Source organism: Primulina tabacum, chromosome 4, assembly GCF_025594145.1.
Source record: "Primulina tabacum isolate GXHZ01 chromosome 4, ASM2559414v2, whole genome shotgun sequence".
NCBI classification, from domain to species: domain Eukaryota; kingdom Viridiplantae; phylum Streptophyta; class Magnoliopsida; order Lamiales; family Gesneriaceae; genus Primulina; species Primulina tabacum.
In genome coordinates this window covers 33352696-33367397 of record NC_134553.1, presented here as the reverse complement: position 1 = coordinate 33367397, position 14702 = coordinate 33352696, and the positions used below count along the sequence as shown (strand labels likewise).

Below are 14702 nucleotides of genomic sequence, written 5' to 3'. Positions count from 1 at the left end.
ACTATATATCACATATATCATAATATGACATTCAACAATAAATAAGGATGATCGATCGTCAACACTATTAGATCCATGTGAGCAATACATGGATCCAGGTCCAAAACCTAGGTGAATACAGGGATGCAAATGCAACGATTACAAAAGCTTCCAATATTTTACATGGCTTCAAGTTGATCATCGGGTCCACCATCTTCCAGTCTTTATCTCCCACTATTTATAGTAATTACATTTAAATAGCCATGGCACATAAGGGATACATCTCATGGGGTGGGAACGGGCCATAAACCAGGCCCACTTTAATAATATCAAATATTAAAAACGAATGAAACAGTAAAATATCCTAACATACACCTAACACATTGGTCAAGGCTCTCGATCATCTTTCATGCATTTAATATCAAATATTAACATCAATTTAATTAAACAATTTATTTAATTGATAAATCATATATCTAATAATTTTATCACTAACCACCACAATTATTAAAGAATTTAATAAATTAAATAAACTCATTTATTTAATTTCCAATTAAATCAATAATAATTGATTCCTTGTAAAAACTCATTTTTACCATAAATAATTAAAATCATATTCTAATTATTTATTTTACAAGAAAATTATAAATTTTTCAAAAATTAATTTTCCAAAATAAAAATTGAACCAATTTTCAAAAATATCAATTTTACCCAAAATTTTGAAAAAATCAGAAAATTGCACCATGGGCCCAAACAATTCAAGCCCACCAATCAAAACGCTTCCCGAGACGATCCCGAGCACTCACCCCCGCTGCCCGCCCGCTGCCCGAACGTTTCAGGCAGTGGCAGCCACCTGTGCGCGCAGGGTGAGCACAGGTGCAAGCGGCGCCGCGCGCAGCGTGCGGACGCTCCGCACGCTGCGCCGCGTTGTGCGCCGCGCAAGGCGGCGCACAGCGTACGGACGTTCCGCACGCTGCACCGCTCCACGCGCGCACGCCGCGCGTTCTGCGCGCGGTCTGCTAGGAAAAGTTCCGGGCAGATCGCGAATTTTTTTTTTCTACACGCCCAAACGCAGCTGAAGTTTTAAAATTTTATTTATTTTGACAATCAAAATATTATTTGTTTGGGCGCTCGTATGATTTTATCAATAAACATTCATAAAATGTTTAGAAATTATACCTTTGTGAATTAAATCACTTGGCTCCAACTAATCCGATATAAACGGATTAACTCTTGATGAATCCCTACGAATTTTCCTCAAAAGACTCCTTTTGTTACGTCTAATCAGGTCCACGACTGAATAATATGTTTCTCTTTCAAATTGCACTAGAGAATATGAAAGAGATTTTGCGTAGGAGAGAAAATTAAGAGAGACGGCTCAAAAATTTTCCTTCAAGAGGAAGTGGCTGAATTATTTTTCCTTTTGGAGGTGGGTGTCTCGAAACCTTTTTTTGGTGGTGGGGCTAGGTTTTTGACTTGGATACATTATTTATAGTAAATCCATACCCTAATGGCATAATTAACATTAGTGAGTTTGCTTTAATTAATTGGGCTAATCTAACTAGTTTAATTAATTTAATCAAAACCCATTAAAACTTTAATTATTTAATATGTTGGACTTGTACCCCTACAAGCCCATTAAACATATTATCCACCATATTTAATTTATTAATTAATCAACTCAACTTTTGAGCTTAATAAATTAAATACATTATAAATTCAACATTTGAATTTATTATTTAAATTATAAATTCAACTCCTTGATTTTTTATCACCTCCAAAATTTAATATTTAATAAACCCAACATTTGAGTTTAATAAATTAAATTATCAAATTTTATAAATTCAACTCCTTGAATTTATTCTCTCAAAATTTAATTATCATAAATTCAACTACTTGAATTTACTATATAATATAAATTCAACTTCTTGAATTTATTCTCTCGACGGGAACAAATAATCCAGTGCTTGTGTGACCCTCAATGGTTCAGGGATACAGCTAGCCGTGGGTTCACAACTCTTTGTGATTCAGGACATAATCTTTTATTCGGGCTTACCCCAGTTAGCCCCATTCTTTTCATCAACACATTGATCAAGAATGTCAGAACTCATTTCTGATTGCACCCATCGGATCATGGTAAGAGCGTCTAGTAGCATCGCCCCATGATCCCCTAGGTATCACTGATAGTGTCTGCAAGAACCAGTCGATTATGATTAACGTACAGTACGGTCTCTTCATCTCATATATCCCGATCGAATCTGCAACCATTGGTTCATCGAGGGTTGCACAATAATTCGATAACTATGTGATAACTATATAATAGTGGCATCGCGTGTACTATTGGAGAACTCCTTCTCCAACGTACATCTCATACTCTGGCCAGAGATTCAATGCACTATTATTACATCAGATCACATAGGATATCCAGACCCGTAGGTGAGCGGTGAATCCCCGACTACAATGCACTGGCTCCTATATGTGTCGCAACTGTACCCAACCTCGCCACCTGATGACTCTTCTGGAGCCGGTAAACGAGTCAAAGTACAAGCCCTAGCATATAGAGGCTCAGTGTTGTCCCGGGTCGTAAGGACTAATGGTGTACAATCATAACCACGGACTTATCCTCTCGATGAATGATAACCACTTGGAAAGTCCGAGGGAGGGTTGTTCGGTATAATCATCATATGACTACCCATCTGTATGTTTGGACATCTCTATGCCCTTACCAAGAAACGCAGTACACAAAATCACAGATGCTAGTCTCGAGCTCAAGCAGGCCTTTATCCCTGTTTTAGGTGGCTGAATCGACTAGGAACGAATTTAGAATATGCAGTGTTTACAAATGAGTTTCAACATCGAATAACGATTCATTTGTATTATAGCATAATCAAGGACTTTATCTATGCTGTTTGCATGGGTATACAGATAAAGTATAACAAGACCATAAAAAGTTAAATTATATTAAAATAAAGATTGTTTATTTCACTTGAGTCAATAAATTCCCTAGCCAACCGTTGGCTTGCAGGACATCTACTCTAACAATATCAGGACCCAAAATAACATGATATGCTCAGTTGCAGAAGGAGTACCAGTCTTAGCAGGGTCATCAACAAAATATGAGGATTCTGGCCCTAATATGGGTAAAACGATAAACGACATGATAACTAAGAAAGCAATCAAATAACACACTTTGTTCGATAATGCTCATTTTTTTTATCTCCCCGACATTTCCATTGGCGTCCAAAATGTTTTTCCAAATGGCCCACCCATTAATTATTGTCTTCAGGAACCCTCACCAAGACTTGAACTGGAAAGGGTCACCATGGGGTAGTAAAGGTTTGGAAAGCAACAAATCCCTAGATGTCAAGAATAGGTTTTGAATCGATGGGCGGAAACCATTGTCAGAGTGTGAGGGATGCTGCACGAGGTTAATAGTGGAGGAGTGAGAGTGCGAGGTGTAATCCCTGCACCTGGAAAATTCAGTTCTTTTAACTGTTGAAGTTCTCAAGATCAGAAGGAAGTTAATATGGCCAAGTTTTTAGGATAAATATTAATTGCATCGGCTGATCTTTTCTCTTACGATCATAATAATCATAAATTAATGAATTTCAAATATTCGGGAAGCGGAATCAACTGGGATTACCAATAAAGAAATTTCCTTGTCATCATATGTTATATATATATATATATATATATATATAATGATATATTGATTTAATTCCCTCACGCCAATGAACTTTGAACGTCCAACTTTATAATCCATTCTTGAAATTGTGGGTGGTACACATTTAACTACTGGTCATGCATTATGATCTACTCATCTTGATCTTAACTGTCTTTCCTTGTAAGATTGAACTTTAGGCTGCTTCGCGAATTGAATGGTTTCCCCGACAGATGAACCTGGTACCTTTCGTGATTAGAACTATTTGATAGCATAGGGAAGGGAAACGTGGTGTTGTAGTCTATATCATATAAAATATCAGCCGGTTCTTGATGTTGGATTCCTGAACTAGCAGATCGTCTCCTCGAACACCGCCTTCAAAAAAATCTCATAGGTTCAGCAAAATAAAAATATATTATTCAAATAGTCATGTCCAATACTATTGTATTAGCATTAACGATTTAAAAGGTGAGATATTTCAAGACGTTCAAACCTATTGCTTCCTACTGCCTGCTTGTCAGCATGTGGCTGAGATAACGGCGAGCTGCCGAAAGCTGCATTTTTTCATGCCGAAACACGGTTACTTAATCGTGCTGGAGTTCGTACAATTGATCAACAGCACAATTGAGCGAAGAACTTACATTGAGTCTTTGAAGACTTGCTCCTGTTGGCATTGTATGATTTTCTATCCTTTCTAAATTCGTTCTCTCGTCTAACCATCTCAGATTCCTTCATACAACAGTTGAATATTGACAACTTAATGACAACATCAATGAAGATCAAGACTTTATTCTAGAGAAAATAAGCTGATAGCATTAGATATCACAAGAGAATCCAAAAATATACACTTGTAAAATTTGACCCGTCATCCAACAGAATCGACACTCTTGTACTCATCACAATGTCAATAATATGACTCGATGGCAGTTGTACTTATTCGCTCTCAACGAGAGTAACAATGCTGAGAGTGACACGAGAAAATCATTCAGAATATGACCTCCAGCAGCCGATTTGACGCAAACTCGGAAGTAAAATGAAAAATTTGACATATTTAGCTCAGAGATGAACTCATGGTAGGTGAAAACTGCGAACAATCCGAAGTTCTATAATAGCTGCTAAAAGGAAAACAAAGTATTCCAAGCTTTATCGCAATTTATAATCATACAATGATCAAAAAGAACTTGAGATAACAATTTAATTTATAACATGATCCCTGTACTGTCCATGCACACCTTGAGTTCCAAGTCCTTTGCCTTAAGAAGAGCTTCCTTACACACAAGATCATGCTGTTGTGCTTTTAGCTGTAAATAGCAACAGAAGTTGATTGTAAACCAAATCCACCAAAAAATCGAAAATCCGTCGAAAAGAAATGTCGAACTTTCTGACATCTCAAAAGTACATCAAACTCAAAATCTTACCTTTTCTCTGCCCAAACTAAGCGCCTGAAACAAGTAAAGTTCACAGCTTGTGAGCTCACCAAGACAGTTAATATCGACAAAATTATCGTAAAATAGTTCGGAATCTTAAACGCCACGCACCGTTAGCATTTGACTGTTCGATTGAGCAAGATTCCAGTTATGCAACCGCATCATCAGAAGACTTGTCCTTAGTTTCTGAATCTCGATTCCACTTAATTCAAGAACTTTACTGTTTACCAAAATCAAATTCACAAAAATAAAAAAAGTTTGTGTAACACAAACACGGCCACGGGGAGACAATATAAAGAAGAAGTGAAAGTACATTTTTTCCTGAACAATCTTCGCCAATACCATTTTTTCCTGAACCATAATTCACGAAACACGCAAGAAAATCGTCAAATGTATGACACGTGAGAAACAAAACACAAACGCTAAGGGAAAAAGGATTAAGAGGCTCATACCTTAACCAGGTGGTCAATATACTCCTTTGCAGAAGCAGAATCCAGTGGCGATTTCTCGGAAATCACAGGAGGTTTAGGCTGTGGCAGAGAATTAGTAATGTTTGAAAATTTATTTCTCACCATATTTCCAAAAGAGGATCTTCTGTCCATCTTCTCCCCTTTCATGCTTCACATATAATGGTCTAATCTTCTAAATTCTACAAGAACCCCAGGGGACTTTCAAGAAAAGCGGCCTTAATCACAATATTACATCGAGAAAACAATTGTGTGTGTGTGTGGTCGATTTATTTGTATTCATCTACTCAACAAGAAGATAAGAATAACATAAATGAAAATCTTAGAACAAATGGGTAAAAGTGTGTGTATATTATATGATTGTAAATAATGAAGTTTTGGAGGAGAACTAGCTCATCATGCTTCATGCATACACTTCTTCATACCCACAAAAAGGGTGGGAACCTACGGGAAACGACAAAGATGGAGAGAATTATTATTAAATAAAGTGAAAGCAAAAAAGCAAAAGAGGTAAAGAAATTTTCAAATTAAAAAGCCAACGACTTCCGCTAGCAGTGTTTCTAAGGCATTTGAACATATAGAGGTTTTTCAAATTTCTGAAAATATAAATTTTTATAAAGTAATCACAGCTTTTGTGATTTTAGTTTGGTATTATTCAATTTTTGGTAATTTAATTTTTTTTTTTTTACGAAAATGATGGTGTGACATTGTGCATATGAACGACACATCGACGTTATGCAACGCTACATCGGCATCACGAACTACGTCAAAAAAATGACCAAAATTAGAAAAAAATGACCAAAATTAGAAAAAAATGACAAAAATTAGCCGAGAGAGTCACATCAGAAAATGACTAAAATTAGGGAAAAAAAAGATATTTGACTAAAACTTAAATTCAACAACATATAAGACCAAAATAGTCAAATATTAAAGTTAATTTATCAAAACTAAAATTTGTAAACTTAACATAGCAAAACCAAAATTGGACAAAAATAGTTGAATATTTTCGCAGTCAATAAAAAATATTTATTACTATTGTTTTTATCAATTAGGGGAAAAACATTGTATTATTGTTACCTAAATATCGATTCACAACTACCATTTTAGGAATATGAGTTACCTTATGGAAGAGTACATATTTTTGTATTGATTTATTCTAATCTATCTCTATTTTCATGTCAATCTGACAATATATATAATTATTTTCTTAGATTTATACTATTATATTAAGAAACAATCCATTATATTAACATAATTTGGCATGATTTGCTGACAATATCGATTTTTAGAAAAATACTCATATAAATAAATTTAAATATTAACACATTATCTCTTACAAATTAATTCACTTTCTTTAAATTCAAATATTTACTTCTTTATGTCTATTTTGAGTTTGAGCAGTAAAGTTGAGGAATATGGATTACTAGTGATTACAAAAACATTTTTTTAAACACTTTTAGTGCAAATATGACTATATGAGTGTGGGGACCCGGACGCTAATTCATTCCTTAATCGTCGTTAGGAATAATTCAAACAATTATAATAAACAGGGTCTAAATTTTTTTTTTAAAATACACAGCGGAAACGTAATGTAATTCAATTCAAATTACATATTAAACATAAACATATAAATCTTGTATTATCTACAAGAATTCAACTATGTTCAACTATATATCAGTGCTGAATCCTAAGTTGCTTCGAAGCCCGGATCTCCACGCTATCTATTCCAGCTTCGTTCTCTTCTTGACCATGATCCTATCCCACCTGTTGCCATGCACACATACAAACAAGACAACAGCCGGATAACTCCGGTGAGAATTACATTCTCAATATAAATCATGTATACATGCAATCATAAAAATAATATAAAAGCATATAACAGATATGTCTAACATGTATTCAAATCAGAATATAAATCCATATCAAGAATAAATCATATTCTAAACATGTATCATCATCAGGAACATAACTCATCATGTACCATATTCAGGAACATAATCAACATAACTCAATATACACTATCAATTAGACTCACGACGTCACATTTAAGACTAGACTCAATCCTAGTCTAGGGATCCCGGTTTCCAGAAGTCAACATTCCCATATCGACCAACAGTAATAAAAAAGACTCCAGTTCTATCCACGTCGATAGGGTATCGATCACCAGTAATAGAAGAAATACCAATTCTATCCACATCAGTATAGTATCGATCACCAGTAATAGAAAGAACTCCGATTCTATCCACATCGATATAATATCGATCACCAGTAATAGAAGAAGTTATGATTCTATCCACATCGATACGGTATCGATCACCAGTAATAGAAGAAGCTCCGATTCTATCCACATCGATATAATATCGATCATCAGTAATAGAAGAAGTTATAATTCTATCCACATCGATAGCCAAACATCCGGTGACAGACTTTGGCACAATCGCCAATACACTATCTTGTGACATCGTGAAATGTGCCCGTGGCGATCCCACCATTATCGGGCACTTCTGTCACAAGATTACTCGTCTAATACCTGCTGTCTATAAATCAAGAGAACAAGTACATCAATCAAATCAATACAATAAGGTAAAGTATGTGATTTAGGGACACTCGAGCCAAACCTCACTCGAGTTGTGCAATCTCAACTCAACATTAATTTATACCTTTATCTTCTCAGTCCGACGAAGACGAAGTCCTGCATTCAATCCTGTCCATTCTCAATCTGGTAATAACAATACCGAACAGACACAATATCAGTATATAACTCAATTCAACACATGTTCTGATCAATACTCAAATCAAAACATAATCTGATCAATGCCAATCGACATATGGTATCACAATACCATCTCAATCAATACCGAATCTGATCAATATCAATTTACTGATGTTTTGACGGCATAACAATACAGTCTCGATAATCTCGTCAATTTCAACACCGCAGATATAATACCAGAACTCATAATCAATATCGGTGCAACTCATACTTTCAATAACAATACAAATTTGATATCAAATCTCAATTAATCAATTCCAAAAATCATAACTCATATCCGATACAATTTATAATCCATCCACAATTCAAATCTGTCTGGTATAAATCCATATACCCTGAAAATTCATAACAATTCCATAATCAGTCTGTTTCTTAATCTGACTTCTATTCTATGATGTCTAACATGTCAAGAACATCATATATGACGTGTATTCAATTCCAACAACATCATAATTTCAGAACATGTCAAAACGTAACAAAACTTACGTCCAGTTGTAGCCTACGTCGATAGGAACACAGTACTATACTCGGATTCAAAGACAGACGGACGGATTGCTCGTAACTTGAATTTCTCCCAAAGCTTCCCTCGGCTTTCCTTTTTCAATTCTGATAATTCACACTTGATTGTATATACATATATATATATATATATATATATATATATATATATATATATCTCGCGCATGCATCAGGGCAAGTGGCATCTTTCCGTTTTGCATGACTCGCGCATATGCGCGCTCAAAGTCCGCGCATAAGCGCCAGAAGCCTTATCCAACCACTGGACTACTCGCGCATATGCGCGCACATAAGTCGCGCATTTGCGCGAGACCTACTGTCTCGTGCCTCCCCTTACTCGCGCATATGCGCGCCTTCTGCCGCGCATGTGCGCGAACCTTTCTGCCCTGCTCGCGCATATGCGCCGTTCATGTCGCGCATATGCGCCGAGCACTCCACTAGGCTACTGGACACCTCGCGCATATGCGCGTCCTCACGCCGCGCATATGCGCGGGGTCTTCTGTCCACTCCGCGCATGGCTCGCGCATTACGTCGCGCATGTGCGCGAGCACACCTCCTTACACATATATTTCGCGTCTTTTCTCACCTTTTCCGGTCTAATACGTTCCGTCTATAATCACTTCAATTAATCCAGAAATCATCTAAGATTAATATCAGTTTACAGTAAATATACCCAAATCATTTTCGATTACGGTAATTAAATTCTCGGGCCTTACATTTCTCCCCCTCTAAGATATGATTTCGTCCTCGAAATCACAGACAATCAATTCAGATAAGGAAGGAATGTATACTCAAGGTTACTTCAGAAAATTCATTCTATCAAACCATTCTGATAAAATTAATTGCAAATATTGGCTATACAACATCTGTATATACCAATCAACAGCTCAAACCCAATCAATATCATCAGCTGTTATCCACTGCAATCTCAGATATCACCGTAATATCATTCCCATTCAGGAAAAATCCGCAGTACTCACTGTACAATACCTCGACTAGAGCTATCTTGATACTCATCTAATAGCTATTATTGTACAATAATTCATAAAGTGACAAAATCTCAGGTCACTAGTGCTAAAATCCAGCACTACAGTTCCTGGATATCCTCCAGTATCTATATAGTTCACTCCAACTATCCGTCAATCTATAATCCATAGATAAAACATTATGCTATACATTCTGCCAAAAGTTTAAAATCAACCAAAAATCACGGTATAATATAATTAACTCTGGCATTCAATACCATCTGACCCCTTTTCTGACTTACCTCTCAGTCGTCTTGTCATATCTGTACATCATCCTGTACAATATAACATCCGCAGATTTGAACAATCGTTCAATAGTAATCACATCATATCACCGTCATAGCAAGATTTTTGATAGTTTCATCACGAAATTCATAGAAATGTACCCCCATTTCTATTCAAGAATCGATAATCTGTATAACCAATTTCCTGGTTTCTATCTTCCTGTCTTCATCTGTTAGCGATTTAGACATTTCAATACAACTCTGACATAACTGATTTCATTTGTTTATATCAAAACTGTCCGTTCGTATTATCACACATTTCCTGTTACAAGAATAATACTGAATCTACTACTGTGTGCCTCTGACAATACCTGTCATTTCAAATTCGAAATATCTGGCACAAACAGATCAGCTAATTATATAAAATAAAGCATTACCTACCTGGTATTCTGATTAACACACTGTTCTGACTATCGAAATCAAGTTCTAAACAATCTGATCACTGTCTCAACTGTGCTACAATCAATCAGTATACTATCTTCAGATATCACAAATTCTGAATGCAATCTGGATTCATAGTCGAACAATTTTGTATACAACAATCTCAGTTCTCAGAATATTCAATACAAATTTGAACTGTTCGATTCAATCAATCATACGCTGCGAATATATCAAAATATCAGAGATAAAATGAGCATAAGGTCATCAGAACACTTCGGAACACAAGATTTATCAACCCATACACAGAACTGAAGTATTTCCCAGAGGAACACATAATCAGATGTAACTCTAACTCTCAGGCAGTAAATCTTCTAACTGACATTTCAATTCAATCAATATTATTCTGTACAGAAGTCTAAAATGAAATCCATACCTGATATCAAATCAAGGCTGAAGTCGCTCTCCCTGATATCAGAATAAATCCGGAATTTCATCTGGAACGACTATAGCAACTCTCCTGCTATTGACAAATCATTTCCAGATAGTCTCATCTTCAGTAATCACTGAATACATAAGGAATTACTCCCTTCTTTTCGATAATCATCGAATCATATATAATACGGATATCAAGGAATTCAAAATCGAGAATCCTTACCGTATATCATTCATTCATTGGCCATTTCAGGTCGGAATCTTACCATCTCCTGGCAAGAATCTATAATAGTTCTGTACTTGTTAGCATATTAATATCAATAATATAATCAGAATCAGATAAAACAAGTACAATACAATCTAATTCAACCTCATTCTCTTTTTACTGCAGTACCCAATATATCACAGAATTCACTGATATCAATTCCTTTCCCCAAAAGGTACAAGGATCCATACTACAGTAATACAGACCCAGCAGGTACAACATATATCAATACAACTCAGTCAAAGATAATCGTAGGGAATGCATTAGTATATATCAATACATATGCAACATAATCATAAAAGATTATTACCTGCCACTATATCATCACGTGTGTCCTGGGTCTGTTCCTCGATCACTACCACCAGATGATTCTGCTCCCTGAAATCTTCGGGAACCTCTCTGTGGACAGACTCTAGCAAAGTGTCCCTGCTGTTTACAGATATTGCACCTACCAGTCACTCCCTGGCACTGTTCCATGGGATGTCTCCCTCCGCAAGTCCTACAATAAACTCCAGTATAACTCGGGCTAGAACCACTGGAGCTAGATGAACCGCTCCCTAACTTCTTGAACTGCTTCTTTCGGGCTTTCAGCAAATCTTGCTTTCCACTCGTGCTGCCGCGATCAAGTCGGAGAGGGGATTGCTGTGTCTGGGGTTGCATCGCACACACCCTTCCTAATTGTCTAATCAGACTCGCCTCCGCTCTCTTCGCTCTACTCAAGGCATCAGCAAAATGGTAAGGTTGCTGCATATTCATCAATGCAACTATCTCCAAGTTCAATCCTCTGATGAACTGATCCGCTACAGCTTCATCATTCCCAGCTATCTGAGGAACAAAACGCAGTAAGGTAGAGAATTTAGCAACATATTCTTCAATATTTAGTTGGCCTTGTCTCAAATTCTCAAACTCTGCTCTCTTGTCCTCTCGGTACGAAACTGAGAAAAATCTTCGATAAAATTCAGTTCTGAATGTTTCCCACGAAATCACTGTACCTCTCTGTTCTAACATTCTTTTACTTGTAATCCACCAACTCCTGGCGGCTTCTCGTAACTGGTTAGGCACCATTTTAACTCTCTGTTCATCTGTACAATCAAGTAAATCAAACAGTATTTCTATGTCATCAAACCAGTTCTCACAATCTTCAGACGTTTCGATACCACTCAGAATCGACGGCTGAAATAACTGAAACTCCTTCAACTTTATTTCCATCTGAGTTTCTGACACATCTATCAGATCAGTCGAAGTACTACCTCGTTCTGGAACTCTTCTAGGAGGAATATCTGATAATCACAGATGTTAGTAATAACAGGAGACAATTCCGTCTCAATCCCAATCCTGATCAGCTTACCCCTAATCAAGAACTGGTTCTGATTTATTTTCAAATCAGACATATTACCAAATCAACTCAGGTATTCAGGTAACATGTATTTAAAAACAGTAAAAATAATATCATGCTAGCATACACAATGTAATTCCACATTATAAGTCATCACATGCTAGCAATCAAAAGCAGGAAAGAAAACTCAATCTACCCCGCTCACTCTCTTCTATCTCAATCTCAAGAACCTACAGTTCTAGAACCTACTGTTCTGGAACCTAATGCTCTGATACCACCTGTTGTGGGGACCCGGACGCTAATTCATTCCTCAATCGTCGTTAGGAATAATTCAAACAATTATAATAAACAGGGTCTAAATTTTTTTTTTTAAAATACACAGCGGAAACGTAATGTAATTCAATTCAAATTACATATTAAACATAAACATATAAATCTTGTATTATCTACAAGAATTCAACTAGGTTCAACTATATATCAGTGCTGAATCCTAAGTTGCTTCGAAGCCCGGATCTCCACGCTATCTAGTCCAGCCTCGTTCTCTTCTTGACCCTGATCCTATCCCACCTGTTGCCATGCACACATACAAACAAGACAACAGCCGGATAACTCCGGTGAGAATTACATTCTCAGTATAAATCATGTAGACATGCCATCATAAAAACAATATAAAAGCATATAACAGATATGTCTAACATGTATTCAAATCAGAATATAAATCAATATCAAGAATAAATCCTATTCTAAACATGTACCATCATGAGGAACATAACTCATCATGTACCATATTCAGGAACATAATAAACATAACTCAATATACACTATCAATTAGACTCACGACGTCACATTTAAGACTAGACTCAATCCTAGTCTAGGGATCCCGGTTTCCACAAGTCAGCATTCCCATATCGACCAACAGTAATAGAAAAGACTCCAGTTCTTTCCACGTCGATAGGGTATCGATCACCAGTAATAGAAGAAATACCAATTCTATCCACATCGATATGGTATCGATCACCAGTAATAGAAGAAGCTCGTATTCTATCCACATCGGTATAGTATCGATCACCAGTAATAGAAAGAACTCCGATTCTATCCACATCAATATAATATCGATCACCAGTAATAGAAGAAGTTATGATTCTATCCACATCGATACAGTACCGATCACCAGTAAAAGAAGAAGCTCCGATTCTATCCACATCGATATAATATCGATCATCAGTAATAGAAGAAGTTATAATTCTATCCACATCGATAGCCAAACATCCGGTGACAGACTTTGGCACAATCGCCAATACACTATCTTGTGACATCGTGCAATGTGCCCGTGGCGATCCCACCACTATCGGGCACTTCTGTCACAAGATTACTCGTCTAATACCTGCTGTCTATAAATCAAGAGAACAAGTACATCAATCAAATCAATACAATAAGGTAAAGTATGTAATTTAGGGACACTCGAGCCAAACCTCACTCGAGTTGTGCAATCCCAACTCAACATTAATTTATACCTTTATCTTCTCGGTCCGACGAAGACGAAGTCCTGCATTCAATCCTGTCCATTCTCAATCTTGTAATAACAATACCGAACAGACACAATATCAGTATATAACTCAATTCAACACCTGTTCTGATCAATACTCAAATCAAAACATAATCTGATCAATGCCAATCGACATATGGTATCACAATACCATCTCAATCAATACCGAATCTGATCAATATCAATTTACTGATGTTTTGACGGCATAACAATACAGTCTCGATAATCCCGTCAATTTCAACACCGCAGATATAATACCAGAACTCATAATCAATATCGGTGCAACTCATAATTTCAATAACAATACAAATTTGTTATCAAATCTCAATTAATCAATTCCAAAAATCATAACTAATATCCGATACAATTTATAATCCATCCACAATTCAAATCTGTCTGGTATAAATCCATATACCTTGAAAATTCATAACAATTCCATAATCAGTCCGTTTCTTATATGACTTCGATTCTATGATGTCTAACATGTCAAGAACATCATATATGACGTGTATTCAATTCCGACAACATCATAATTTCAGAACATGTAAAAATGTAACAAAACTTACGTCCAGTTGTAGCCTACGTCGATAGGAACACAGTACTATACTCG

The 14702-nt window shown here is 36.3% G+C and overlaps 1 protein-coding gene across 2 annotated transcripts; it reads right to left on the bottom strand.

Moving 5' to 3' along the window:
• Window positions 1-3621: 3621 nt before the first annotated feature.
• Window positions 3622-5978, bottom strand: LOC142541616 (uncharacterized). Of its 2 annotated transcripts, XM_075648105.1 has the most exons (8): window positions 5520-5975; window positions 5381-5418; window positions 5179-5287; window positions 5059-5082; window positions 4873-4941; window positions 4282-4369; window positions 4134-4194; window positions 3626-4015 (listed from the first exon to the last, which is right to left on the bottom strand). In XM_075648105.1, the coding sequence occupies exons 1-8, from the start codon at window positions 5682-5684 to the stop codon at window positions 3808-3810; spliced, it is 762 nt and encodes a 253-aa protein (XP_075504220.1). In that variant the 5' UTR covers window positions 5685-5975; the 3' UTR covers window positions 3626-3807. The 2 variants fall into 2 exon arrangements, with proteins under 2 accessions (XP_075504219.1, XP_075504220.1); XM_075648104.1 differs by having other exon boundaries at window positions 3622-4015; window positions 5179-5418; window positions 5520-5978.
• Window positions 5979-14702: the final 8724 nt, after the last annotated feature.

What these genes read in the sequence shown, in the direction of transcription:
- LOC142541616 (XM_075648104.1), bottom strand. Translation starts at nt 5,684, where the DNA reads ATGAAAGGGGAGAAGATGGACAGAAGATCCTCTTTTGGAAATATGGTG. An exon ending in CGAACAGTCAAATGCTAACG is followed by an intron (nt 5,083 to 5,178) that starts GTGCGTGGCGTT and finishes TACTTGTTTCAG; the next exon opens with GCGCTTAGTTTGGGCAGAGA. An exon ending in CAGGCAGTAGGAAGCAATAG is followed by an intron (nt 4,016 to 4,133) that starts GTTTGAACGTCT and finishes ATTTTTTTGAAG; the next exon opens with GCGGTGTTCGAGGAGACGAT.